Source organism: Annulohypoxylon maeteangense (assembly GCF_022496945.1).
Source record: "Annulohypoxylon maeteangense strain CBS 123835 unplaced genomic scaffold GGS22scaffold_2, whole genome shotgun sequence".
Lineage (NCBI taxonomy): Eukaryota > Fungi > Ascomycota > Sordariomycetes > Xylariales > Hypoxylaceae > Annulohypoxylon > Annulohypoxylon maeteangense.
In genome coordinates, this window is record NW_025953249.1 from 2,461,243 (window position 1) to 2,488,435 (window position 27,193).

At 48.3% G+C, this 27,193-nt stretch overlaps 8 protein-coding genes and 1 non-coding gene across 9 annotated transcripts; 4 read left to right on the top strand and 5 right to left on the bottom strand.

Moving 5' to 3' along the window:
- Positions 1 to 1,886, top strand: GGS22DRAFT_177800 (TRAPP trafficking subunit Trs65-domain-containing protein; the record flags this gene model as incomplete). The annotated part of the gene is made up of 2 exons (XM_047963541.1): positions 1 to 181; positions 244 to 1,886. The coding sequence occupies 2 exons, from the start codon at positions 1 to 3 to the stop codon at positions 1,884 to 1,886; spliced, it is 1,824 nt and encodes a 607-aa protein (XP_047823094.1).
- A 2,903-nt stretch (positions 1,887 to 4,789) lies between these two features.
- Positions 4,790 to 6,884, top strand: GGS22DRAFT_153529 (uncharacterized protein). Its single transcript, XM_047959864.1, has 5 exons — positions 4,790 to 5,486; positions 5,542 to 5,902; positions 5,954 to 6,071; positions 6,121 to 6,185; positions 6,240 to 6,884. Exons 1-5 carry the CDS (start codon positions 5,331 to 5,333, stop codon positions 6,647 to 6,649), a joined length of 1,110 nt encoding a protein of 369 aa, XP_047823095.1. The 5' UTR covers positions 4,790 to 5,330; the 3' UTR covers positions 6,650 to 6,884.
- Positions 6,885 to 8,041: 1,157 nt separating this feature from the next.
- Positions 8,042 to 9,169, top strand: GGS22DRAFT_69300 (uncharacterized protein). The gene is made up of 2 exons (XM_047967818.1): positions 8,042 to 8,655; positions 8,994 to 9,169. The coding sequence occupies exon 1, from the start codon at positions 8,309 to 8,311 to the stop codon at positions 8,615 to 8,617; it is 309 nt and encodes a 102-aa protein (XP_047823096.1). The 5' UTR covers positions 8,042 to 8,308; the 3' UTR covers positions 8,618 to 8,655; positions 8,994 to 9,169.
- GGS22DRAFT_69297 (uncharacterized protein) lies at positions 9,140 to 10,181 on the bottom strand. The gene has a single exon (XM_047967816.1). The coding sequence runs from the start codon at positions 10,067 to 10,069 to the stop codon at positions 9,383 to 9,385; it is 687 nt and encodes a 228-aa protein (XP_047823097.1). The 5' UTR covers positions 10,070 to 10,181; the 3' UTR covers positions 9,140 to 9,382.
- A 1,349-nt stretch (positions 10,182 to 11,530) lies between these two features.
- Positions 11,531 to 15,160, bottom strand: GGS22DRAFT_69322 (uncharacterized protein). Its single transcript, XM_047967820.1, has 2 exons — positions 14,577 to 15,160; positions 11,531 to 14,481 (listed from the first exon to the last, which is right to left on the bottom strand). The coding sequence occupies exons 1-2, from the start codon at positions 15,041 to 15,043 to the stop codon at positions 11,679 to 11,681; spliced, it is 3,270 nt and encodes a 1,089-aa protein (XP_047823098.1). The 5' UTR covers positions 15,044 to 15,160; the 3' UTR covers positions 11,531 to 11,678.
- Positions 15,161 to 18,158: 2,998 nt separating this feature from the next.
- On the top strand, positions 18,159 to 18,290 carry GGS22DRAFT_t11. Its single transcript has one exon. It is a non-coding gene; the product is annotated as a tRNA-Sec (tRNA).
- Positions 18,291 to 18,934: 644 nt separating this feature from the next.
- On the bottom strand, positions 18,935 to 21,144 carry GGS22DRAFT_153539 (polyamine transporter 1). The gene has a single exon (XM_047959865.1). The coding sequence runs from the start codon at positions 20,827 to 20,829 to the stop codon at positions 19,087 to 19,089; it is 1,743 nt and encodes a 580-aa protein (XP_047823099.1). The 5' UTR covers positions 20,830 to 21,144; the 3' UTR covers positions 18,935 to 19,086.
- Positions 21,145 to 21,467: 323 nt separating this feature from the next.
- On the bottom strand, positions 21,468 to 23,823 carry GGS22DRAFT_153541 (MFS general substrate transporter). The gene is made up of 4 exons (XM_047959866.1): positions 23,059 to 23,823; positions 22,536 to 22,992; positions 21,904 to 22,482; positions 21,468 to 21,836 (listed from the first exon to the last, which is right to left on the bottom strand). Exons 1-4 carry the CDS (start codon positions 23,316 to 23,318, stop codon positions 21,588 to 21,590), a joined length of 1,545 nt encoding a protein of 514 aa, XP_047823100.1. The 5' UTR covers positions 23,319 to 23,823; the 3' UTR covers positions 21,468 to 21,587.
- An 858-nt stretch (positions 23,824 to 24,681) lies between these two features.
- GGS22DRAFT_153542 (alpha/beta-hydrolase) lies at positions 24,682 to 27,120 on the bottom strand. The gene is made up of 2 exons (XM_047959867.1): positions 26,429 to 27,120; positions 24,682 to 26,331 (listed from the first exon to the last, which is right to left on the bottom strand). The coding sequence occupies exons 1-2, from the start codon at positions 26,714 to 26,716 to the stop codon at positions 24,970 to 24,972; spliced, it is 1,650 nt and encodes a 549-aa protein (XP_047823101.1). The 5' UTR covers positions 26,717 to 27,120; the 3' UTR covers positions 24,682 to 24,969.
- Between the last annotated feature and the right edge of the window lie 73 nt (positions 27,121 to 27,193).

The window sequence follows — 27,193 nt, forward strand, 5'->3', positions numbered from 1 at the left end:
ATGTCTGACCCATTCATCGACACGACTTCCAAAACAACAGTCGATCTACTTGACGATTCAAGTCTCACATACTTTATTCCCCTTACTACGGACTTCAAAGTCGAAGACGCGTTCAGAAATGATATAGAGAAAGCTGAAGAACCGTTTAGCTCAGTTGAGCGACGGGAATCTCTTTTCTTTGGTTAGCATACCCCTATCTCTTCCAAGGGTCTGTTTCTCACCATGCTCATTATTAGACCCCAGATGAATCCGTTGATATTTATCTCGTCCTCAAATGCTCCTACGTCGAACAAGATATCTTGCGATCCTCTCTACGAAGTCTAGTCATTTCTGTTGAGACACAGATCGTCAATGGAACAGCATCAGACCGCGATGGCCAACCACCCTCTGAAATAATCTCTACTGGAACCGTGGGCAATGATCAGGACCCTACCATATTAATTGGATTCTTAGGAGGTCATGACGACCAGGGTGAGGAGGACAGCCGGCAATATACCGTTGCGGTATGGAAACACTCGGTATTCATTAGTCGGCCTAGGATGCGACTGCAGAGTCCCTCGGTTGTCTTCACAGCTACCGCGGGCCTGAAACCAACAGTCCCATCTCTACTGGATAGGCCTAGTGATGCGTACCTACCTAGTGGTGTCGCCTCAGGCCTTAATCTCCTCGGGTCCTTTGGGAACGACCCTGCTATGAATGGTATCAAGCCTCGCCTTTCAGCCCTCCGAGTGTCTCGCGTTGCGCCGGTCACACACCAAGATGAAGACGCGCTACAACCTATAAAGTCGTTGTCTAAACTCTCCCTACGCATTTACCCTGCCGCGCACTCGCGCATGCGCTTTACGCATCTTAACACGACTCCTTCTACCGCGACTGTCCTTGCAATGCTCGAAGTTGATTTTACGCCCTTCTTCGAGTGCGAAATCATTCTCGATAAGATATCAATATCAGTGGCAGATGGCCTAGTGGAAGACCTTACGAGTCAGGCTGGAATGCCACTTCCGGTATCTTGTGTAGCTCATGATCATGTCACGTTCCTATATCGCCTTTCACCGGCCGATGCAGAAGTAGTATCGAAGAATCCAATACGAGAGCTCAAGATCGCTATCTCTGCGATGGCCCTACTACGGCCAGACGTCTGCACGCCTCGCTTGAGCATGGCGTGGACTGCTACAGTTGATTTTACTATCCCCGTGAATCCGGGATATGGCTCTACTATGCAGCCTATCCAACGCATGCACCGTCCAAGTCAACTTTCGATAGGGGGTGAGAGTACAATCTCTTTAACAGCACCTTCTGTTGCTCGGCCAGACTCGCTACCTTCTCTAGAAGCTTCAACACGGGCAGAGACATCCGTGCCCGATATGGGTATTACTATGACATTCACTTCTCCATATCCGGATCAGCAGATCTTCCCAGGCGACGAGTTTGTCTGGAACGTGTTTGTTGTTAACCGGTCGCCAGCGCCGTCGGCGATACCAAGGAAGTTGGCGATAGTAGTAGTTCCAAAGCGAAGACGGAACGAATCACGGGTTAACCGTCCGCCCTCGGTTTCTCGATTACCTGAAGTCTCACATGGTCAATTCCAACAGTCGAAGATGCCAAAAGATCGGAGTGTGGCAGACGCTATCCTTGACGAGAATGTCGTCCACGCTATGCAGCACAGCAGCATTATCGACAGTGCGGAAGTAGTGTGCCTCAGCGCGGATGTCAGAGTTGGCCCACTCGCACCTGGAGCATGTCACGTTGCGGAGCTCAAGTTTCTGGCATTGAAGGAAGGTATTGTAAGTGTAGAAGCTGTGCGAGTTATTGACCTGGCAAATAACGAGCATGTGGACATAAGGGAGTTGCCAACTGTTATTGTTAAAGGCAAGCATGAGAGCTGATGGGTATGATGAATTGTGTTTCCCAAGTGGTTTTCGAGATACACCATGAGTACCTTGCCTTGTCAATACAATATGATTATTCGACTTTTAATATCCTATTGCCCCAACTCTGTGCATGATACAAATTTCTTCAACCTACATAAACAGGCCAAATATCTAATACTTGATGAACACACTTTCCTTACAACATGTACTAACTAATGATGACTAGAAAGAGTAGCTCTTAATCCGATACCCCATTCTTCTCAGTCCTGTATCCTTTACGTAGGGGTATCTCCAGCTGAACACATCACGATAAATCCTTCCCTTCGTGGTATAGTCGTGGTGTTAGTGAAGCGCAGGTTTGCCGATCCCTCATTTCATTATTACAAATGTCCGTGAGGCAATCTCGAAATGCATCCAGATGCTCTCCTGCATGGATTTATTGGTGATGTTCCACGGTATACTTGTAAATAGCCATTCGATGGAAGTATATTAGCTGAGTTCCTTAACCCATCCATACTTCGCTCTCGAAGAATCGAATCCTGCAATCTCGGTTAAACCCGGGCGGTTTGTGCCACCAAAGAGGTGGCGTCCAATAACAATGTTCATGATCATTGATATTTTGAGTGGCTGTCGGCGCCTAATGATACCAGCAGTATATTGTAGGCCTCAGCCCGCCTAGACAGAGAGACTCGCCGGAAAAAGCATAAAAAAACCAGATCCTGTTGTTTCTCACAGACCATTTTCAATCATGAAAACTCCGTGTGAATATCCCTTAGAAATACAGCGTTTATCTAACTATTCAGCATTCGGATACGAGTCCCCTCCCCAATCCCGAAAAACCCGTCCACCTCGTCGAGGCTCAGTCGGTTGACAAAGCCACGCCGTCTCCTATACCTGGGGTACCGCACCGCCTCTATCCACGTCAACGATACGCCGATGCAAACCCGCGAGACCTGCGAGCACATCCTGAAGCAAGCCCAGCGGCACGACGGGTGCCGCTATCACTAAGCCGACGCGACCTACGTCAACCAAAACGGCGCCGCGGAGAAGACCGATTTATGGGGATTATCAAAGAATTAGAGGCTGTTCGAAAGCCCAGGCTTCGAGCAGTGGTTTTTCCGATCCACGCCATAAATACACCGGAACTAATATATTTCTCACATTCACATAATTAGAGAGTGGGCTCCCTTTTAAGCCCTCTAGGAACATTACATATAGTAGCGATCTAATGAACTCAGGGTCCTCAACCCAGACTTATACCCCGTAAGTATCATCGATTTACGACATTTAGAAACATAAGTTCGGGAATTTTATCATCGCTAGAATATGTAGGTACTAATTATCCGCCTCGAAAACTTCTGCTACATCGAGTCTCTCTCGGTGCAATACCCCCCACCGTTCAGCTGTTCGTGTGCGTGATGTTACGGTATAATCTCCGAGAGTAGAGCTCTAGATCACGCAAGCTTTCCGGTGTGTCGGATCGCAATCCGAATCTCGTCCTAAATTAGGAAAGGCTTATGTAAAGGATATCTGGTTCCCTATATTAGGTAATTCCTGGGTGTGTAGGATGCTCGGTTGGATGTTATCCTTGTAGCGCCTGGGTATGGGAGAGAGGGTTCCATAAGCGCAGAGTCGAATCGATTCGCTGTGATCTGAGCAAGGGTTGCGAGACAAATTATCGATCTCGTCAGAAGTGACAGACCCGAGCGAATCGCGACTAGAATGCCGCATTGAGTCCAGCAGGTCCAGCTGGGTGGAAACGCACATGGCATGTAAAATGAAATCGACATTGAGCTGTCGACTAACGACAACTAATAGCATATCGAGTTCTGCGCACTACAATCACCTCGCGTATCTAGTCGTCATTAGTTCGGGACTCTATATAGTTTCGAGAGATTTAGCCTGTCGATCTCCACGCTAAGATGTGTGGATCTCGGCAGAGCATAATAGCGTAAATTGTGGGAGATCTAGTTTCTTCCAAGTATCATCACCGCGTCTCGTCGTACCCCTATTATAGATATTCACTGCATACTATCAATGCTATCATGGCTAGTTGGGGAGCGAAATCGGGACAGAAAAGACGAGAGAGGCTAAGGATAGTATCTTGTACATTCGCGAAAACATAAAGTTGTCACGATTAGAAACTCCATCGACCCAAAAGAGAACCCTAGTCTAGTTCTCGGTAGCCAAGCCGAGCACACCATCCAGCTCGTCACCTACCAGATAGAGCCACCGAATTCTAAGCTAACTATAATGTACCTACCTTATGTAAGGAATTTTCACGACGATCAACTATTCATTTACCTTTTTGTTAGTTTTTCCTCTTTCTTCTAGTTTTTAAAAAAACTCTTTGGATGATACAACGTAGTATGCAAGTGTCTGTTACGATGCGTCTGTAAATTACAGCTCGAGAGGTCGTAACCATGGACCGCTTACGCCTATAACAAGATCTTATGGATTCTCGAAGATGTCTAGATATAGGCGCGAGTTCACATGAACAAGGGCATTAGTCAAATAATGACTTCGGTGGTCACAAACCTGCCTAGGTGGAGGTAGACAACTGACATCTGCAGGAATGGTTATGCATATGCGTGAAACCCACGAGTTCGCAGATTCCTGCGTTCATGGTAAAACGCATATAATGTGTCGTTAAACTAGGTACCTACCCAGGTACCTATAGTTAGAATATTCTATACGGCCGGGAAGAATATAGCCATAAACGACCCAATAGACACTTACACTAGGGTCCCTAGCATAAACCAACATAGACCGCGGCGTTCTGCCCCAGATTTGAGGCGTCTTGCCAAGCATAATAGAAGGATGGCTCGGTCTTATAGCGGCCGTTATTGGTTTGGTGTTTGCTGGTTGCCGCTGAAGAAAAGATCCATAGCGGTACTCGTTGATTATCTTCATTAGAGATCGAGAGAAAGGGGCTAGTACGGCGCCACGAATGTGTCATATTTAGCGACAAGCGTCTAGCGCCATATATATCAACGACGTTAGTACGTAAGTTGATGGGTGAGCAGACGGACCGACATGGCCATTAGGTAGGTATGTTATGGGACATCACCTAGCTGAGTAGAGAATAGGTATAGGCCTACGGATTGCCATCGCCGAGATCATCCCAAGTACCACCTTAAGTCCCTTCATAGTCTAGCGTGTAGTCGCAACCAGCCACTGAGAACCTGAGATATACCTAGAGAATTTTGCTGCTTCGCACAAGACGACGATCACTTCGCAATTGGCTTAGAAGCTGTGGAACGACGATTAAGTTTTTTGCATGATTCCCCCCTGCCGTAGATCCAAACTTCCAGCTCGGTTACGACGAGTGTTGTGGGTTGACCATATACATATCCCCCATGGGATCCTCTCTATTGCCCGAGATCTGTATGTTTCGGATCTTGCTGCCATTTTGCTTGCCCGGTCTCGTTCCATAGGGCAAAAAGGCGAAACGTCAAAATGGCGGCGGAAGATGAACACCTGGGGCAGAGGATGAACGCCGTCAACTGGACCCTGACAGCGTTGGCGGCGACATTTCTTAGTCTGCGAGTATACTGCAAGTTTAGTCGACATAGGGGCTTGTGGTGGGACGATCACATCTTGATATTCGCTTGGGTACGTAATATCTCCTTGATATTTCCGGGATTCTCTCTAATACGTTGGGAAATAGATGTGTCTCGTCATCGCAGTTGGTTTCATCACCAGCTCGATATCCTTAGGATTTACCAGCCCGACAGGCCCTAAAAGCCCAGAAGATGCGACCCGACTTCAGATTCACGGGGGTGTACAAAACGTATTTTTCGGGTTGGCCACGGCTATGAGTAAGACGTCGTTCGGAGTAACACTGTTGAGAGTCACGGAAGGCCGTATAAGAATGCTCGTCATGTTTCTCACCGTCACCTTGAACGTGGCCATATTCCTTTACATCATCTTCACGTTCTTCAAGTGCCAGCCGGAAATCTATTCTTGGATAAAAGGACCTGGCTGCTGGAGCACGGAGAAATACATCCATTATGGGATCTTTGCTGGAGGTACGTGAGTTCTATCTCCTATGTTAGTTATGTTGCTAACTTGGTGAATAGCGTACTCCGCGTTTGTGGACTTTTCGTTCGCAACGATTCCCTGGTTCTTGATCATGAACCTTCAGATGAGAACTAGGGAGCGGTTCGGAGTCGCAATAGCTATGAGCTGCGGTGCAATGTAGGACATGATGGCCTCGGTATTCGACTGTTCGCTAATTGATACCTAGTGCTGGGGTAACGGCTATCATGAGATGTGTCTACTTACCTCTTCTCGCTAAAGGAACATTTTCTAGTAAGTGGACGGCATTATGAACGATGGACGTATTGACAACTAACTCTCCATAAGCCCAAGGAACAACACTTGTTATATGGTATGTGGCTGAATCATCGGTTACCATCATCGCCGCGTCGATACCCGTTCTGCGAGCTTTGATAAAGGAGATATCATCGTCCATCGATCGCTACGGCCGTAGCACTGCGAACAAATCCGGCATGAAAAGCCAGACGAGAAGTACACCTAGGGTCCTACATCCAAGTAATATTGTTACAACGGTGGTCAGCTCCCGTAGAGACCCTAACGAAGCTGGCGATGCGAGTAGCGATAAGAGTATTCTTGACGCAGCGCACGCACCAGGGAAAACTTCGCTGGGAAGGATTGTACAGACACAAGAGGTTAGGCTGAGTTACCACGATCGAAGCGATATGGATAGCGAAGCAGGATATGAGATGGAATACATGGGGAGGAAGTCGTCTTAATCTATGATACCCTTAATTATCATGAATTCATGTGTATGAAGACCTGATACGATACTCACGATATACATACAACATAAAAGCGATATGGTTTTAGCCTACAAGATATTATCAAAACTGATTCGGACGGGAGCGTTTCTTAACTTGAGGGGATTATGTAATATCATAGAAGTGTCGCGATTCAGAGAGGCAGAGAAGGGTCCTCGTAAGCACATGTACAGAATGTACAGAATCGGAGAGTCCGTATGAGAAAATCGACGATCAGTGACGATCTTTAAAACTTACCTCAAGTTTCCATAATATCAATCACTGCCAAAATGCAGAAAACTTGTTTCCATCACAGATAAAGTGAGCTGTCATCACCTTAACCGACCCCCTCACTTATTACGTCACGTACCTATTTTTCAGAGTTGCTGAAGTCCGTTGCTCTTTAGTTATGCTGCTGTGTTGTCGATGGTTTTATAGGTGAGAAATACAAGTATTATGGATGATTCATTAGAAGACGTAAAAGTTGATAGTCACGATGATATGGCAATAGTTCCTTTGTGCCCGATCCGAAATTCGTCGGATCGGAGACTTGTCTCAATTTGATTGAATTGATTGCATAGAAGTAATATGGGGACGATTATGAGGGAGCTAATTACATACATCCGACCTGACGGGTAGGGTGGGTAGCAAATGCATGCATGTTTGTTTGCACGCCGCAGCCCCTAGATGGACCATGTAACCCCTGATCATGGCTACCTGACGGATACCGATATTGTCGATATTTTCCTTAATGATAAGAGCATCAGGGTCTCTCAACCTTGGAAAAGAGAGTGTCCAGAATGTGCTGAATGTCTTGAATCATATGATGAGCGGTATGATAGCATCCCGCTGTGCGCCAAGCCGGAAATGGTCAAGTTGAAAAGCCACACCGCAGATTTATACCCAACAGCACAGAGCTGACGTCTTCTAATGCGGCTGAACTAGAACTGAAGGGATGACGAAACCTGCACCGGATGCTCGGATCGACAAATAAAATTTCATCAGTGCGGATCCGACTCTACCGCCCCATCGGCCATCGGTTTTTGCTCTGTTTCTAGTCAGTCTGGTTCGACAAAGCCATTGAAATCCATTGAAACCCATTCAAAGCCAGCCAAAAGCCAACCAAAGCCACCTAAGACCACCCAAAGCCGTCCAGAACCATCCTATCTAGTGGGCTGGTTCTGGGATAGCTCGGGAAATCCGGCACTTCCAGAGCTTCTTAGGCTTCCCAACCCCGATTTATAAGTTCTAGCGTGATGTTGGCTGCACGTTTTCGAGCGCCTTCGATGGCTTTGTCCGCTCTACCGCTATCGTCGGACACTCGGAGAACGAATCCTGATTACTAGGTACTCTTCTCTCTCACTCTCACTCTCACATGTCTTACTATGGTCCGTGACGTTATAGATAAATCGCTCAGTATAAGGTCATCATCCTGTCACCCTGCTACTTTCCTATGACCTATGACTTTGTTGCACTGCTATGGAACTTAAATCTCTACCGACACCACGGACGGCCAAAATACTATTAGACTAGCTCAAGCGCTGGCTTAATTACTTGCTTCTCTAGTCTCCCACCGCCCGCTTCCATCTCCACCCAAGGGTTTGCCAATTCTAAGAACCGAGTCTCCTAACGAAAATGGCCGGTTTCGCCAAGACCCTCATCGTAGCAATCGTCGTCTGCATCGTCGTGGTGGTGATAGTGACCGGCCTTTTAATCTACATCGCACTCAACTGGTCCAAGATACTACGCCGTGTCACTCCCGACCGTTGGGCATCTCCGCCGAGCGAGAAATCTACCTGGCCGGAGCCGAGACCATCCGGCGAATTCGTCCCTTCGCCTATTTCGTCTACGAGATCGTCGAGATTTAGTGCCGATCCGATGATGACCAAATTTACGGAAGGTCAGGGCGAATCTATAACGCCGCCTCCCAATGTGAAAGCCTAAAGAAGAGGGATACATCATTCCCTCTCTTCCGATATGAGGTACGAGCTACGAGTTATGAGTGGGATTTGTATATACGGTGTCATCAGGGAAGAGACTGTTTATGGACTCATTTAAGAAGCGGTTGCATGGTTCAGCATCACTGCTAGGCGTTTGGAGTTTTACCACGGTCGCATTGTATAAAGGGGTCAACATACGGGGGCATATGGCATGAGTGAGATTTCGTATCACTAGGCCGCAAGGTCCGACGACTCTAGAATATAATAATCGCATTAGGGACATGGAATGAGATTGTTATTCATCAAAAAGGGCCTCAGAGACACTGTGATTTTGAGCTTGGAAGAACTTGCGAGCATGCTTCCTAACACTAATCGTTTAGAACCTCAGGGACACCGGTGCCATCAACTTCAGCATATCCATGACGTAGTACGACATAGTGATAACGGACCATTCATTCGACGAAGCCATCGGCGGCCCTAACTAACCTCCACAACGAGAACGTTTAGGTAACGGGGCGGGCCGACAACGCGATACGAAGGTTTAACCACAGCGGTTCGAGGAAGTCTGTTTAAACAACGAACCCTAGCCAATACGTTCGGTCCACGAAAATTGACAGAAGCCAACACCACCGCTGACTCTAGGTAGTCTAGGCTATACCGTGTGATACCATACCTAACTACTAGGTACCTGTTTATACATCATAGGCCGCATGCGACGAACAAAGAAACCAAACCGCTTCCCAACCCAACCCAACCCATCCCATCCGACCTAAAGCATCGCAACAGCGCCCACAACCCCAACAACCACCACCGCCGCCGCCGCCACACCCCCCGTCTGCCTCGCCACCGCGCCATTCCCACTCCCACTACTCCCCTTCCCCGTCCCCGTAGCCTGCGCGACCTTAACACACCCCGTATCCGCAAACGCCGTAACAAGATTAACCGCGTCCGTAATATTCGCCGGGGAGAAGCCGAACCCGGAGATCGTAGTAGCGGAGGGCAAGGGGTTACACTCCGCATACACGGAACTAATGTTCTTCGCGTTGGCAGCGACGAAGCTGGCGAGCTGGGTCTGGTAAGAAGCAGCTGCTGTGCGGAGAGAAGAGGGGAGCGCGGAGACGAGCGAGGAGGCTACGGCGCAGGGAGAGCTGGCGAGGGCGCCGGTGTTGATGTTGGGGGTTGCGGCGGAGAGGTAGCTGATTAAGGCGGTGTTGGAGGGTTTGGGCAGGTCTTGGACGAGGACTAGGGCGCCGGGGACGAGGCAGGGGATGGAGATTGTGCGCGTGGGGTTGGGGGTTGATGTCGCTGTGGATGAGGGCATGGGCATGGGCATGGGCATGGTCATTGACATGGACATGTCCATCGGCATCGACATGTCCATTGATGAGCTGCTGGATTGGGCGAGGGCGTTGGGTGCCAGGCTCGCGATGGCGAGGATGGTGATTTGGTGACGCATCGTGGTGAGGGATTATCTTTTGATTAGAATATAGCTGTAAGACGATATTGTATTAAGCTGGTGATGAGGGACCTATTTTAATTTGATAAGAGGCAGTGATCGTAGATGAGGGTAGGTCAGAGAACACGTTGAACTTATAACCCCTTTGGTAGGACTTATTCCGCTACATGGATTGCTTGCGAAGTGAGCTTAACCTACAGAGAAGATAACTCAGCCCGAGTCATACATGAAACATAACTTGACCGGGTTGAACCTGACGGAGAGGTAGCACAGCACCATCACTTTCCCCGGAAATACTTACCGATTCTTGTCTTACAAGAAATCCCTTATAGTCCTACTTACGCGACAGTGGATCTGGACGAGACGGGTGACATGTTGGTAACTACGTGTAACCAAGGAAGGCGAATTCGCTAGCCTATGTTACGGTGTTGTGTATTTTAGGAATCATGAATATCTAATCATGATATTCGGTAGAAGTTAGGGGAATCCTATAAGTGTTACCAAAACACCGCTCTTACGCACGTAACTGAAGAAGATACCTCGCATACCAACCTACGAAATTAGAATCAGCTAATGCTATAGCCGTCCAATAACTGACCAAGGTACCTACCTATATTAAAATGACAGGCTCTTGGTACCGACATGAAGATGTTGTGCAACCACTCAGCTGGGATGATGGATACCTATCGAGGTGCGGTTTAACCACACATCGAGTCCTACATAGGATTCGAGAAGGGGATACAAGTGTTACGGGGCCGTTTTAACTTGTTTCCAAGCCATTTATTTACCAGATGTCTTACTAATTCGCCGTCGCGGATCTCTAACATTTCAATTTCCAAACACCAAAGCCATCTATCTATGTTGATCATGATATTCTGACTTAGACATGGGATTTAAGTTGACAACTCTGAGAGGATGCCTATCAAACCACAAAAAGACGATTCACTACCACACAATGCATCTAAGTCCAAGGATACCGTTGATGAATATTTTATTATCAACAAAAACGCAGGATCAAAATCCCATTGTTATAATACTAGCTAAGTGGCGCCCGAACACAGGCTCATGTTTTCTTTCCATCTTATACACGGCTCTCTCCTCCACAGCCAACCGCGTAAAAATACAAGCAGAAGAGTCCGTCTCGTCTCCATACTCTACCCAAAAAACATTACATATACAGCTCAGCCAGTCCGCACAGAAGTAGGTAGGTAGGTAGGTAGTGTGTTCAACAAACATTATACAAAAAGGCCCCAAACCAAGCCAAGTGCAGGCAGGTTTTGTCTCCTCCATCAAATATACAACATTCTCTAGCATGCTAGAACGAAAATAAAAAAGCCAAAAAGCCAAAACACAAAAGCACCAAAGTAATTCTTTTAATCCCAACGCCAATCCCGATCCGACAGCATGCTGCGCTAGCAAAGCGTGACGGGAAACGGATGCCAAAAAGAAACAAGCCTGTAAATGCTCAAAAAAGCAGCGCAAGAAAGGTACCTAGATAGATAGATAACGATACATGCATGACGAGAGTTATATGCCGATGTTCATGGGAATCGTGAGATCAGACGCAGACGTATCAAGCACTACTACAACCACTCCGAAAGACCACGGTCTAGTTCTGCAAGCTCCTGAATCGCGACTCGAAAGCCGACACCTTCTCGGCCTGGAGCTCCTTCTCGAGCTTGCGCGTCTGGTTGACGGCGGCTTCGCGCTCCTCCTGCAGCTGCAGCACCTCGATCTGCGCCGTGTTCATCCGGCCGACGACCTGCTGCATCTCCGCGTCCGCGTCGCTGAGCGCGTTCTCCAGCTCTGCGACGCGCGCGCGCAGGTTGTCGATTTGCGACTCCTCGGATACGTTCATCGCTGGCCCTGAACGCGTTACTTCGAGGCGAGGGGAGCGAGCGCCGGAGATGGAGAAGAGCGGTGATAGCGGTGATTTCGAGGGGAATGTGCGTGGGGACCGGAGGCCGTCGCGCATTCGCTTTAGCTGCTCGTTGTGGCTGGCGCGGAGGGTGGAGATCTCTTCCTCGTGGCGTCCAATTCGGTCTTCGGAGGCGTTCTGTGCTGCCTCTAGCTTCTCCTCTAGGCTACGGAGGTGTGCTTGCATCGAGGTAATGCGGTCCTTGTTGGACTTCTGCTCCGCCTCTCCGCGAGCTACGGTATCCGAGATTCGTTGGCGCAGGGTCTGGTTGATGGTGAGTTGCTGGCGGACTTGGACGGCTAGCTCCTCGACGCGACGGGCCGACTCGCTGAGTTCGTCGGCAAGAACCTTTTCGGATTCAAGGTAGACTCGCTCGCCGGCCTTGAGGGCCTCGAGTTGCTCCTTGTAGGATGTTGACTCCTGGATGGCGAGGTCGCGCTCCGAAATAGTTGTAGAAAGAGTTCGCTCGAGCTTCTCTATCGCGCGCTTGGTGAACTCGTCTTGGGAGCTGCTGGATTCCAAGTTCTTGATGCGCTGAAGAGATTCGGCATAGGCCTTCTGAAGTTCTGCATAAGCTACCGTCAAAGACGCCGAAGTCACGGGGGTTGCTGATCTATCGCTGCTGTTGCTGTGACGGGCGAGAGAGGGGGGGATGAGGATGTCCTTCTCGTTGAGTAAGCTTCTGAGCTCCGCAATCTCTTGTTCCGCTCGGTCGAGATCCATCTTAAGGCCACCGAGTCCTTTCTCTACTTGCCACTTCGAGTCGAGCGCTTCTTCGGCTCTTCGGCGCAAGACATTGATTTCAGCTCGTAGATTTGAGATCTCTCTCTGGAAACCGGCTTTCTGCGGAGATTCGGTTAGAAGTCGATCACGCTCAACCTCAAGGAACTTGATCTTCTTTTCATTTTCCTTATTCTGGTGCTCTTGTCTGTCCAAGAGGTTCTTCAGGGCCCTGTGCAGAGCGTCTCGTTGCTCCTCTACGTCCTTTAGTCGTTCCGATAGTTGATCTCGGGATTCAGTCGGGGTCGGGATCTTGACCGTTTTAGATCGCATCATGCCGGAAGGAGGTCGCTGAAGCTTGAAGGATGATGGCGGGCCGGTGAGAGAGTTAGATCGAGATAATCGAGATCCAGCAAATCCGCTCTCCTCTGAAATCGTATCCATAGAATTGGCCTGCATCTGCTTGAGCGATGTGTTCTCAACTTTGAGTGTCTGAAGCTCCTGTTGCAATTTTGACGATTCGTAGTTCATCTTCTCGAGTTCGACAGCTTGTGCTTCGAGACCCTCCACACGTGCCCTGAGATTGGGAACGATCTCATCCCGAAGGTTGTCGCGTTCGTTCGACGCATTCTGTAACTCGTCCTTGAGCGCTGTAAGCAAGTCCTCGAAGTTATCCTTGACCTGGCGCTCTTCGGTAAGCTTGCGCCGTAGTGTTTCGCATGTGCTTTCTAATTCCTTAACACGTCCGCTAGCATCGACGTTGTTAACTTTCGCGAGGTCGATCTGAGATGCTCTTTGCGAGAGTTCCTTGATCTGCTCGTCGAGCTCTGATCTCCTAGACCTTTCGTCCTGGAGTTTGTTGGTCAACTCAAGCCTGATCTGGGCCTTCTCCTGCTCCGACCTCCTTTGGATCTTCTCGATCTCTTCCCTTGATTGATCATATTCGCTCAATTTAGCCGAGCTGTATCCCGAATCCGAGAAGTAGTCGCTGGTCCTCTTGTTTGCTGTTGTTGTAGGGTTATCCCTCTCTGTTTGTAATCTGTCAACTAAATCTTCTAGGTCCATCTCGCGCCGAATTGACGCAGCCAATTCGGCCGAGATGGCCTTTAACTCATCTTCCATCTCTTCGATTTGATGGTGAGGCGAATACGTAGCGGTTTCTGGTGTTGCCAAGTAAGATTCGCAATATTCTCTAGAACTGGGAGATCCGAATGCCGCCTTGGGGGCGTCAAGTAGTGATTGTGGTCCAACTGTTGTGACTGGGGATGCATCGGCGACGCTGGTTGTCTTTGAGAATTGGAAAGGCGAAGGAAGAGGCGAAAACCCTTTGTCCGAGGCCTCAGTGTTAGAAGGCGAGTTCCAGCCAAAGAAGTTTCCTAGCTTTGATGAATTTGGTGACTTGGGTAGTGGTTTGTCAGTGTTTGGAGTTCTAAGTTCGTAGTTGTCAGATAATGAATCGGCTGGCTTAAGATTCAGTTGTGGTGGTGTCTTCCGGGTGACATGCAACGACATAGTATTAGTATTAGAATTACTATTATCGGACGAATCTGAGTTATATCCGTCGAAAATGTGCTCGCTCAGTGGATCCTCCTCTTCGTCACTGAAAAGATCGTCATAGGTGGACTGGTCGTGAGGTTGCGACAGGTCGTTGGTGTGGTGTGTTTGAGGTGCGTCAGGGTTGTCAGCCCGAGAACTTGGACGTTTGACCTCACCCGCTAGGTCAGCCGAGATGGAGTCGGCAGAAGCCAAAGGATGACGAGTGGCGGAGGGTTTTCTGGTTAAATTCGAAAAATTAATTAATTAGCATTCCGAATTTAGACTATTCGCGTTGGATTGTTATTCATATATATTAATGGAATCCTGACTCACTCTTTACCTCCCTGGATTAATACGAAATCCTCAGGTGATTCGAATCCGATCCTAGATATCGGAGGACGAGGGAACTCATACACCGTAGGGCTATCCACCGAAAAGGAGCGAGAAAAGCGTTGATCCGGCCTGGCCAACCCGTTTGTCAGGGCCAAGTACTCTCCAGAGGAATATCTAGCGGTAATTGGCGACGCGGTGGACGATACTGGCTTCCGTCGAATGGACCTGGCGGGCGGCGATATGATAGCTGAGCTGTCGATGACGAGACCTCTCGTGTTTCTCGAGACCGGCGATTCGGGAACGGGGTCTAAGGAATGCGATTGGTCTGAAAGGGAAGGAAACGGCTGCGGCTGCTGCTGCTGAAGGAAAGACAGATCAGGTGAGGCATGGGGAGTCTCAGAGTTGGCCGTGAAGGAGGGATGGTGCGGGTGGTCTTCCAAGCTCTGGCTTTGGTTTGACATAGACATGGTGCTCTGCTTGATCTACTCCTACTCCCTTGTCTTATCACTCATGACTAGTCGACTAGGCTGCTAGGTTCTCTGGGTAGTAGGAATGAATGTGTGGAGAGGTTACAACCCAGGCCAAGAGATTATTGATTGAATCGGTCTGCTAGACAAACTGGTAGGTGGTAATGTTTCACTGGCTGACTGGCAATAATACCATAGTAGAGAAAGGCAACCTTGAACTTCAACCTAACAAAACCTAGGTTGTCGACAACCAAGAAAAGTGAGAGTAGAGAAAGAACGAAAAGCACCAGAACTCGTCTGGGCCAGGGTGTGAGTTGTGTCGAAAGGGGTATGGCGGCTTAGACTACGACTAGGTAGCGTCGCAATCGGTCTTTTACACCATTATTAGGCCATTATTAGGCCATTTAAAGGAGCAAGGATATTAGATAGACTGTCGAAAGCACTGGCAGCTATGTGGCTCCTACTTTTTCCTACTTTTCCTCCTGCTTGCAGCTGCACGCGCTCGCAAGTTGACAGACATTTGCTGCTAGCGCCTAAGTCAGGTAAGTTTCCCCAGTCGTTCCCTTGCTTGGGCTTGAATGGTTCTGTTCTTGGTTATTTCTGGGTCTCTTCTGGGTCTCTTCTGGTCTGTATGGCTTGAAGGAAGGCATTCTACTGGCTGGTCATTATCTTGGACCCCTGCCTATCTTGCCAACCACTCGTCAACATTCCGCGTTGAAGACCCTGTCACGTCCCATTTTGGATATGCGCAATTTTAATTCCCCTGCCGGCACCTGGGCAGCGAACAAGATGGTTTGTAGGCGCTCTTGCGCGCATTTGGCTGAAGAGGGAGGGCGGAACTGGCTGAAGTGGCTGAACTGACGAATTATCTTTCTTCATACCTTCGCCAAGGATCCAGATCCTACATGTACTGCGCGTTCTCCTGCATATTCTCCTGCATACTGCAGGTACCAACTGCAGGCAAACGGCATTTAGGTAAATGATCGTCACAGCCCGCGGGGTGTTTGGTTCGCTTCGTGGTAGGTGTGCCGTACATACGCACATAGAAGGCAAGATGGTAGGTAATCTCAACTTCGCGATGTCGACTTTCCCTTTTTGAGACAGCCAGATAAAGAAAGATCGATCTCAATAATCGCATTGCCCGATCCATAGTAGCGCCACAGGCGGTTAACGACAATTGAAAGTCAATTGAAACCTATCGTGCCGAGTGGACTTGAATTGGGTCTTGAGTCTTGAATACCACTATGTACGCACCTACATATGCATTGTGTCATCATTACTGACAATATCAAATAAAAGAAAATAGCATAATAGCGCGCGGTAAGATATGACTTTAGACAGTCAAGACTAGTAATGACTACGACAAGAGTTACCGAAGCCACAAGGTCAGGGGTCCACGAGGCTCTACGAACGCATCCACGGATGGATATTACATAGTACATTTGTACGGTGCAAATAATAAAGATCAAGAAATCCGACCTCGATGCGCGCAAGCTTTGACCCTAATCAGGTCTAACCAAAGGCTAGAAGTTGATAGATGCTTGGAATTCTTTTATTAGCTCGAGCCTCAAAGATTAACGGCCCGCCGTACAACGTGTTCGACGTTGTACATTGTATCGGATGCACGAAACAGTATTATGTGCTGGCGGATTTCACGACATCAATCTGACTGTTTCAATTCTCGGGACGCCCGACATTTCGACAAATATCACGATATCAAATCACTTGCATACTAAGTGATCCTCGATGTTTCGCGGCAGCAAGACTTCTAACGCGTAGTTCAAGATATCTTCTAATACATAGTACATTTTTAGGGGTCAACAGTGGGCTGGCGCTGTAGATCAGGGGACCCTTCCCACTCCGCGATTAATTACTTGATTAACTGTCAGCACTTAGTCTATCCTTGTGCGCATCGGTGGAACTGTTTTCCAATGTAAGATAGATGACCGAAACTAGATTCATGGTCGCTCAAGTCAGCATGAAGACCTAACCGGTAGCTAACAATCAAATACGAAAAAACGAGGAATCGCTATGACGAATCAAGAATTCTATTAAAACCTAAAGGGATGACGATTGAATGCAGGATGATTTAACTATGGCGTAACTAAAATCGCATGACTAGAATCCGACTGGTAAAAATAGGTATTAACTAGCGCCAGGGACCATCCATAGAATTGAAGACAATAATACGTATCGGATGTTTCAGGACGGGATTGGCCAGAAGCTCTCATTGGTCATTTAATTAATGAAAAGAAACATTTCGTGATCCTAATTCCTGAAGGCTAAGTGGACATCATCGGAAGTGGGCTAATCTTGATAGTATGTCATGTGAGACATTCTCAAATAACTTAAGGGTTTCCTATTTCCTGTCCATTACGCTTAACGGTATGCTAAGCGACGACGAGCCGACTGTAGACGAGTTAAGCGGCACGGTTATGCAGCGGATATTTCGCCTACGATTCCAACCCCCCAAAACTCAAGGACTTATCTTGATTAAGAAATATTTCCGTACGAAGACCGATGCCAGAAGGCTGGAAACAATAATATGGAGTCCCCAAGTTGAGCTGCAGGGAATGGAGGCTCAAACTTGGAACCTGGTTTATCGCCTGCCTTGTCAGTGATCCTGGTAAGAAATCGCGAAGGCACGTGGATTGAAGCACAGCCTTCTCGTTAACAGAAGGTGATTTAAAGCTTCAAGTTCTTCATAAGATATAGCTCTAAAATTAAGAGCAAGTGAAATCCTCTTAGACTTTGAAACTCACTACGATCTCTTTTAGAATGTCGAATGTATTCGGCGAAGGAGCATCGTATATATGTAAGGCCAAGAACGTAAAGAACATCGCTTACTTATAAAAATAGGTGCAGAATAGGATCTAGATATGGCCTCAGCCTTATTAGAAATATCACCCCTGATGTAAATCGTAAAAGAGGCCCGTCAATTCAAAGAATCGAACAAGTCAAATAGGAGAAACAATATACAAAGTACAACAACCTGCCCCTTTAAGTGATTAGTCAGGGGATTAGGGCAAGAGCGACCGGCACAACGTCGGAGCTCCGTGCTTACCCTTTTTTTCGCACAAACGATATATACGGCATTTCCGAGCGAATCATCACAGCCCGGTTAGCTCAATCGGTAGAGGTTAGTAGACATCAATCATCCGATTTGATTCCTTCATCTTATACTAACTTCTTCCATAGCGTGAGACTCTTAATCTCAAGGTTGCGGGTTCGACCCCCGCATCGGGCTCAATTCCCGATGCATCTCTTTAATAGAGATACTTCGAATCATCTTTTTTTCGATTTTTTTTTTGCCCTTTGCCAAAACGCTTTATTGCCAGTGATGACAGTATTATGTCAGCTTAGAAGACGATATGGTGAAACCACCTAAGTTCTATGACTTTTTACTCCCTTGCTTCGCACAGGACGACCAACGCCAATAACTTGGTACTTCCCCAGTAGACAGCGTCGGCAAGTTCGGAAAGAATTAACCTCAGCCCATTGTTGTACGAGCGACACGCGCGGGTTTTTATTCCTGTGGGACGATGCCGATGCCTTGCTTCGTAAGAGCCTCACCGGGTTCTCTGTTTCACATGGACGATCCAGCAGGTAAGAAGTAGCCCCTGATGTTTCCCGGTTTCGTCATCGGCTACCAGCAGACGGGTACTGATCCGACATGGCGTCCGGACATTGCTTAAAAATCAATAGTCTGGTGGCTTTTGCATATAATACGTGGCAAGCCATCTAGCCGCTAGTATCATTATGTAGATAGAAATGGGAACTTCCGGTGTCCGTTGGCTGGTTTGATGACATCATTCAGGTAGGTACAGGAAAAGGTGATGTTCAATATTGTTCACTGATTTGCTTGCGCTCAGATAGCTAATATGTTATGTGCGATGATATTATGTATAGCAAATACTATGCCAATTATCTAGTAGTCAGTCACGCAAGTAAATATGGATGTATTGTACAAGTTAGTAATATTCCACGCTCTTCATGACAGTGTCCCTTCTCAAACGCCACGCCATGCAACTCTGAAGCACTTTTCAAAACACGCTGTTCTTGCTCCATTTATTAGCAGCTCTTATCCTCCTACCGAAGAAGTAGAACACAAAAGGAACCGGTATAAGCAAGCATGCGAACCCGGCGAATATGCTGGACCCGGGCCCGACTCCGATGTTGTGATAAAGGGGAGTGACGACAAGTGGGAAAGCGGCCGCGAAGCAGCTCCGCATGAATGTGTTGGCGGCTACGGCGCTCGCTGCGTACATTTGAAATGTGTCGACGAGGTAGTTGAGCGCGGCTTGGAAGATCGTGTTGAAGCCGCATCCGGAGAGGTATAGTCCGATGATGGGGACGATCCAATGTGCAACGGCCGGGTCCGCCGTCCAGCCGGTGAGGAACTGGCCGGATGCGAAAAGGACCGATCCTAACATCATGGGGGGCAGCCTCTTTTCAGGAACAGGTTTGTCGCCGACTGCGTGATATGATTTGTTGTAATAGAGCTGGTTATACATGTTGATACCGGCACCAGTGAGTGAACCGAGGAGGAGAGCTAAGAAGGGTAGTTCGGCTGGTAAAAGCGACCAACCCCTGATTTCTCCGAATATGATGGGAACTGCTCCGAGTTGCATGTAGAGGATTCCATAGCAAAAGCTAGCATATAGAGCAATGAGGAAGCAGATGGGTGTACAGAGCAACTGAATGGGACGGACGAGAAACTTCCTCGCAAGCTCCATGATGCTAACATCCCACTCCTCGAACTTTGCGTGTAGTGCCCAGTTACCCGTCTCGAACCTCAGCCGGCGCGCCTTATTGATGAGAAGTCTTGGCGGATACGTCTCGTCGATGAATATGACAGCGAATATTAGCACAACAGATTGTAGCATCCCAGTCGTATATTCAGTCCAGCGCCAACCAAGACTGGGTTGTACTACCACGGCGGCTGATACGATGGGTCCTAGTGTAGGCCCGCCCACAACAGCCATCGCATACCCAGCCATCGCGATACCCCTATAAGCCGGCGTGAACAGATCTCCAAGAACCCCACCAGTATTCGTGACGGGCGCCGAAGCGAAAATAGCGCCCCAGAACCGCATCAGCATGAGCGTCTGAAAGTCCTTCGCAGTCGCCGCCCCGAACGAAAAACATATCGAGATAAACATAGGCGTAAGCACCGCCACACGTCTTCCATAAACCTCCGACAGCGGCGCCCAGAGCAGCGGTCCTATACCAAAGCCGAGGAGGAAGAGGGTGGTGCCTAGCGTGGCGACTTGCTTGCCGACGTGGAACTGCTCGGCGATCTGCGCCGTGCCCGCGGAGTAGGATGAGGAAGCCCAGGTGGCGGTCATGGTGACTAGACCGTAGAGGAGCGTTGTCGATACTTTTTTGTTCCATGGCCAGTTCACGGGGCGGTAGGGATCGTCCAGCCCGTCGAAGTCGACGAGACAGTCTGAGCCGGTTTTCACTTTCGCGAGAGGGTGGCTGAATGGTGGGATTGCTGGCCTGGAGCGCACACGTGATAGGACGTTATCCCGACGGGATATTGTCCTCGAGAGGGACTTTGAGAGCGCGAGCCCGTTTAGATCATCGCGGCCTGTTGCGCGGATCTGAGATGGGCGCTGGTCAAGGGTACATGGCCGGTGGCCGTCGTGATGATTTTCTGTCTTGGGACATTCGCAACTTGACGATCCCCAGCTGGTGGGAGACTCAGCATCTGGAACTGGTACATTGGATGATCGGCCACGAAAGCGTTCAAGGTCGTCTTCGTCTTTAGTACCATTAGACATTATCACCTTTTCCAAAATCAATAAAGGAATTCGTTGGCAAATGCATGTCTGAACTATGAATTATGTAAAGAGCAATCGTGAGTAGCGTGATTCCGATTGCACATATATCTACTAGGGAGGCAGTTTACATCATAGGAACTCAGGCCGAAGAGCCGAATTTTGTCCCGATTCAGACTCCGATGACGTATTGAGTTTGCCAGAACCTACACGGGATCTTGGTTAGCGGCATTCTGTTCAAATAAAAGCTCTACCTCAAACTAGGCTTTCTCCTTGGATGATAAATATAATCACGGGATAATGCACTCTTAATCATTCCATAGGGAGGAAGGTATTGTTGTCTGCAATTAGGATCACGCAACGAGAAAAACACCTGAGGAAGTTCTAGCCATCATTCCCCGGCCCCGCTCCGGCCAAGACCGCCACCGAAAGCTCCGGGTATCTCCGAACATTGCACCTAATGTATTGGGCATTGGAATATCTAAAAAGAAGTCGAGAAAAGTATGAAAAACACTCTTAAGATTTCATATAATTAAAACTGGCTAACTATCAAATTGTTGAGGGAATTTTATAAGTCTTCAGATGATCCTGTCATCAGGAACAAGACGGGGAAAGAGAAGTAAACAGTGTTTATAAACCTAGTAAATGACGGATATGTTCAATCTGCATTGCCTCTATATACATTGGGTATGTATCTCTATAATTTTAGTATACAGTCGAGCTTTTGTTAATGTTAATATCCAACAATCAGCTAAGCACTATCACAACTTAATATTGAACCTGCCCCGTATCCTCTCGCCGAATATATAGAAAACGACGGGTATCGGGATGAGCGCGAGTGAGATGAAACCGAGCAAGCTGTTACCCCATCCGAGGCCTAAGGTGTTGTACATCTCGAGACCGCCGAGGGGAAGAAGCGCACCTAGCAACGATCGAAGGACGGTCATTGCGGCTGTTACAGATGCAGCGTAGCGGAGATACGTATCGACGAGGTAATTCTGGATGCAGAACTGTGTGATATGTTAGCTCTAGACATAGTGGCACTATATGTTCAAATCGTAAGGCCATGGAACTTACCAATACACCCATCAGTCCGGCACTGAATATGAGAACACCAATCATGGGAACAATCCAGTGCACCGCGTACTGGGTAGTCCATCCATAAATAAATAAGCCGATGGGGAGCGTGAGACCGCAGGGGATCGTAAGGCCAGGAACAAGACGAAGTTCAGGTTTATGCTCGATTCCCTTGGCTTGGTTTCGCTTGACCATCCAATCCACAATCTGCCCGAAGCCGATAACGCCAACGATGAAACCTATCCCAGCCGGAAGAAATGTGAGGCCGTTGTCACCCTCGCTGAATCCGTATTGGTCGGTGAAAACGAATGAGAAGGTCGTGATGAGAAGATATAGAATTCCGTAGGATATCGCAACGTAAAGCGACATAAGGGTGACGATCGGCGTCAATACCAAAAGTTTCACAGGGCGAACTATGGCCACCTTGAATTGATCTACAGGGCTGAGTCTTTCCGAGAGCTTGCTTTGTAGGTTTAGGTTTCCTGTCTCCTTGCGGAGCTTCTGGGTCTTGCGCTCGAGAAGGACAGGGGCGAAGGTCTCCTTGAGGAAGATGATAGAGACAGGGATAAAGATTCCGGCCTGTTTATGTTAGCTCGTACATGATGTAACGATTGGTAGTTAGGGCAACGTACGAGAATAACCATCAGCCAATACACCCACCTCCAGCCAGCGGCCTGGATTAAGTAACCACCGGCGATAGGGCCAATACAAGGACCCAAGAGAGGACCCAATGACCAAACCGACATGGCTCTACCACGTTTCTCGAGTGGCATGATGTCCGCAATCGTGCCGCTTCCGATAGTGATGGGGATTGATCCAGCGAGACCCATGAGTAAACGAAACGCCATCAACATCCCGATACTGTTGGCAAGAGCGGCGCCGACGGTGAAGAGAACGAAGATTATGTTACCAAACACGTAAAGGGGTTGACGGCCGATGATCTCGCTCAGCGGGGCCACAAGAAGCGGGCCGAAAGCAAAGCCTAGGATGTAGATCGAGAGAAGGAACGTGGCTACGGTAGACGACGTTGAGTGGAATTCCTCCATGATGCTAGGAATACCAGGGGCAAACATCGAAGAACCTAAGGGACTATGAAGAGTTAATAGGTATGAATGAGAGACGAAACTCCAGGAATGTGGGAAGGATGACACTTACGTTACGATGGTGATGATTGACACGATGCTGATATTGATCCATTTCTTGCCATCGGGCCAGTTCATCGGATTCTCTGGGTCGTCGGGTCCATCCCACTCGACGATGTTCGGGTCCTTCTCATCAGCACCAAGCGCGCGATTGTCCGGTCCCGCTTCAACGTCCTTTTCTGAATCTGGCTTCATGGTCGACGAATCCGAGTTGGGAGTTGTATTCACAGTCGTGGTCTCGACAGACTCCTTCTCCGCCTTGTTAGTATCCATGTTTAGTAGTCCCGGCTCCTTGGAATCTTTCACAATGCTGTAAAGAACCCAACAGTTCGGAACGATCGACTGGCCTAAGGAGACGATGCTACTTCGAAGGTAACATGACTCTGATGTGCTTGCTAAATATGGTATATATACTGCTGTTTTCGTGAAATCATCAAGGGGTTAACGGGAAGTCTATCGGTGGGTGCTCGGGGAGTGGCCGGGACTGACATGGGTCATTGGACGCATTATACAGCGAAATCGTCGGAGGGTCTTCGGGGGGTCGACTGAGTCTGGGGTATTTAAAGCCGTACTTGACGCTTGATTCCGGAGGTAACTGACATAATACGCTGTAAAGCCCGGCTACCCTTGGGCAGATCCACCCTTTCAATGCAATAATTTGAGTATCACCAACAGCATTACATTGAAATGCTACTTGTTATATTTGAGTTGCTTCAGGGTCTCTTGTTTTTGTATATATCGACGCACATCCGCGCATAGGCTGGATGTGTCGCATGCATCTCCAGTTGTGTTATTTCCTTCGCTCTACTAAACGAATTGCGTCTCCTTCGTCGTAATTTGAATATTTGTCATTACTCGGTGCCGCGTAGTATCACTGCTATTCGCTCGCTTTGGACGGATGATGCAATTGCGGCCACTCTCACCTGTCCACTTTACTCGGGGCCAGAGTCATGGGTTGGATGTCCTAATTAGGAAATGCATTAGCTCGAGGACATCTAATGGGCATATAAAACGACACCTAGGATTTCAATGTTTGATGGTTTATAACTTGTATGCGCACTTTTGAATGAAGTATTGACGTATGATGCTATCATTTAGTGTAGGAATAGTTAGTGGACAGACATCGACGAGGATATCGAGACTATGGGGTTAAACGCTGAGAAACAATAACCCTTACTCCAGGCTATCTTCAAACTGCACCCCATCCTAGTAAATGTCGTTGACGCGGAACGTCTGCAGATTTCTAAGGCGCGTCAATTGTCCAACATCGTTAAGCTTCGATAACTTTGCCTACCCCGGCCGCTCGCCGGGGGATCTGAAGAACCGAGGCTGGACATAGAAGCGAACGGGATACTCCTCGTACGTCTGTCCGAGAAGGTTTAAGTCAAACTTCTCTTCTTCCGGGTCCCACTATATCCGAGATCTAGGACCACCATATCGTCATGCTCGATACCTAGGTGCCTAGGTAAATACCGGATGTAAATGGGTAAATGGATTTTGCTTTTGTGCCTCTGAAATGTCGCATGAGTCACATGATTAACTTACGCCACAAATGGGTTATCGTAGCGATCATAGCCATACGGTGGGATAACTGTAGGTGATATCGTTCAGTAAATATTCTTAGTATGTATATAATCGCTATTTGAAAACTACCTACAGTAAAATAGAGATATACAACGACAGCCTATGGTATAACAATAATCCATTATAACTGTAAGGACCTTGGCCCCTTAATTAAGGAAATATATATACGCCGACGTCATATATGGTATAATATAACTTGTGAATAGGTCGCAATAGGATGTATCTTCCCTGATCATTATTATCGTACTATCGTCATCCACAAGTCTTCTAATCTAAGACATAACCGGAACGCCAGGCAATGCATCTCCAAAACAACATCTTATAAGCTTCGAAACCACACCTAGGACGACCTCTTTTCTCGAATCGTCTGTTGTCGAGTTTCCTCCAACTCCTTACGGACGTAGTCGTTGAATTCGTTCGGGTTGTCGAGGTATAAGTGATGCCCGGCCTTACTAACGATGATGACCTTCGCAGCCCCATTATCCTTTCGTTTCTCTTCCTCAGTACCGTGTAGTAATAGATTAACCTTAGCTTGCTTGAGCTTCTCCTCAGCTGCTAAGCCGCCCGCTACGTCCATCCAGTCGTTCTCGCCGTACATGAAGACGATCGGATACCCCATTTCCTTAACGGCGGGAGAGGATCCGGTTTCGGGGGTGATAACTTGTCTACCCACACGTTGGATTCTATTGATGATAGGACGCCTAGCGTGTGCGCCAGGAGCAAGGAGATACGGAAGTGCATATTCGCCACTTCCTCTTTGCTTGAAAATCGAGTAGGCGTAGTCATGAAGAGTCTGCTTCTCCTCCGGCGTCAGATGGTTGAATCGACGAGAGGTCCAGCCGGAAGTGACTCGTGGTCCCAGTGGCCCAGCTAATCGTATGATGCTAAACGGCGACACATTGGCATCCCATAACCAAACCAACCATGGAGGATACGGTCGCTTCTTCGGGGCATTGGCGTCAGGTTCTTGTCCTTTCATGTTTCCGTTCAGAGCCCTGTTCCCATGCCCTTCAGTTGTCGTCTGTTGGTCTGTAGAAAATTCTTCTTGAAACGACGATTCAGTGGGCTCCGGCATATCGGCGTTGACAGCGTAGGGATCCTCAGGTACCCCGACTGGGGAGGCGAGAATGAGCTTGTTTATATGACCTGGATATTTGAGCGCATAAGAAACACCCAAGTATCCACCTAGGGAATGTCCGAGAAGGGTAAACTTCTCGATCTTTCGAATTTTTCGCCACTCCTCCAACGCATCTATAAACCAGTTCTCTGCCTCCGTGATCTTGGTGGCCTGATCTTTTGCGCACACCTTAAAAGGTGGTCTGGTGGAATTGCCCATTCCTAGCCAATCCAAGGCGTAGATTTTCCAACCCTCCGAACGGCTTAGATTCTCGAAGTTCTTGTAGTAGAATCCCAGACCGGCTCCGTATCCATGAAGCATGACTAGCGTGTCGTCAACTGGTTCTGCGATGCGCTCTACGGAGAATTCGTTCAAAGCTCTATTCTTGCCCGACAAAGCAACCATTGTAGACTTCCATACTCTTGGTCCGTAAGGATCGATCTTTGTCGATGTTTGAGTCTCGCCAGGATGTTCTGCCGACGGGATATCCGCGCCAGAGCTCGTCGACAATGCGACGGCTTCTCGAAGATATGGGATACATGATATGACGTTACGTTCAGCTATCGTGGGGGTGACACTATTCCACTGCAATTTGGTCAGAATCGATCTAGTTGTGTGGCAGCTAGTTTGGCGACAAGAATAGCAGACGACAAGCAATGTGACAACACTAGACAACACATACCCATTGGTATACGGCTTCTTTGTAGCCTAGAGGGAACATTCCCATACTAGGCGGTTGAGTGGCCGGTTTCCCTTCCGGCGTTTGCTCTTTGGCTCTCCTCGGGGCTAACATTGGCCTTCGTAATCGCGGTGGTCTTCCGATAGGTATACTAGATGGCACAGGAACAGATTCTTCGGTGGGCGTGTTAGCCTTATGTGAAGGATTGATGTTATCGGCGTGCTGTATTCGCGCAACAGTGGTGACAAGTTTCCTCGACTGGGCAACAGCTGAACTTGGACTTTTGAGCATACCGGAAAGGTGGCAAAGCCGGCCACGCCTTGTCTTATATGGGGGTTACGGGTTACGGGGGCAAACTCCGAGACATTGGTAAGGGAGGCTGTGAATGGCGATAAGGAATACAGTACTTTACTGTACCGTTCCACGTATCACCTCCAGGCAGTCAAATGATGACACAACACCAGCCGGGGAATAACTAGAACCTGATAGTGCGGAAAGACCGAGAACCCGACTACGTGCACAGCACACGGAATTGTCATGCAGGAACAGAAGTCTTCTCTGGCGGATCCGAATAAAAGGTGGCTTGGCTGCTTAGTTCCTTAGTTCCTAGCAGTATGTACGGAAGTATTCTAGCGTTTTCAATACCTCTCTAATTGGATTGGTTGACGATTCATCGAGACATGGTTCAGGGGAAGGGAAAAGGAAAGTTGGCTGAATCTGTGGTCCGAAACAATGGACCGGCGAGTTAAACAGATCTCCCGCACTTTC